The sequence below is a fragment of the Etheostoma spectabile genome, chromosome 18 (genome assembly GCF_008692095.1).
Source record: "Etheostoma spectabile isolate EspeVRDwgs_2016 chromosome 18, UIUC_Espe_1.0, whole genome shotgun sequence".
Lineage (NCBI taxonomy): Eukaryota > Metazoa > Chordata > Actinopteri > Perciformes > Percidae > Etheostoma > Etheostoma spectabile.
This window is the reverse complement of record NC_045750.1, coordinates 12,738,796-12,739,699: the sequence shown is the minus strand read 5'-3', so window position 1 is coordinate 12,739,699 and position 904 is coordinate 12,738,796. Positions and strand designations below refer to the sequence as shown.

Below are 904 nucleotides of genomic sequence, written 5' to 3'. Positions count from 1 at the left end.
AAAAATAGTAGTTTGTAGTAGTTCTTTGTTGAAGTTTCTAATGTGCCTGTGTGCATGTGCACGTGTGTGTTTCTGCAGGTGGACTTTGGTTTTGCAAAGGAGTTGGTGCGTGGTGAGAAAACCTACTCATTTGTGGGTACCCCTGAGTACATGGCCCCAGAGATCATCAAGAACCAGGGACACGACTTTGCAGTGGACTTTTGGTCCCTTGGCATCCTGATCTATGAGCTATTGGTGGGAAGGTACAACATCTTCATCTGGCCTTAAAGCAAGCGTTTCTGCTGTCTCGTATGGTTCATATCTGACAAGCTTGTTTTATTACACAACCTAAGATTTTTCATTTTTAACCCTTGTGTTGTCTTCCCGACAACCATGAAAACACTATTATTGCTTTTTCCAACATTTTTGTCACTTTTTCAATGTTGTGGGTGCTTTTTTTGTCAATTGATATATCTAATGTTGAGATTTTCAGCGCTTATTTTTTAAGGCCCATTTTTTGTGATTAAAAAAACTGAAAACGGGTCAAATTTGACCTGAAGACAACATGAGGGTTGAGCAAAATAATGATTTTATGTCACACAGAGTCACAACACAAGTGCTAACCAGTAGATGGCAGCAGATGACATTTGCATAATCCAGTGTCTGCAGTCGCAGGTTCAGGTTGTGTTTTTATGTCAGACTGTCAAAACATGACAAACATCACTCTTCTCTCTTTTTAACTTGTCAGCCCTCCGTTTTCAAGTTCAGAGCCTCAGAAAATTTATGCCAAGATTTTGGACGGGGTGCTTAAGTATCCACCTTACATGAGCGAGGCAGCCAAGTCCATTATCAGCAAATTGTGCAGGTAAGAAGATTATATACACTTTTCTGTTCCCTGTATCTGTCTTTTATTGTCTGTAAAGCG

General features: G+C 40.0%; 1 protein-coding gene across 1 annotated transcript in view; it reads left to right on the top strand.

The window, feature by feature from the left end:
* prkg3 (protein kinase cGMP-dependent 3) overlaps positions 1-904 on the top strand; it is a 12,236-nt gene that overhangs the window by 9,177 nt on the left and 2,155 nt on the right. The window contains exons 18-19 of the mRNA XM_032543574.1: positions 79-242; positions 728-844. Coding sequence (XP_032399465.1) covers positions 79-242; positions 728-844 — 281 coding nt within the window. The remainder of the gene's footprint in view (positions 1-78; positions 243-727; positions 845-904) is intronic.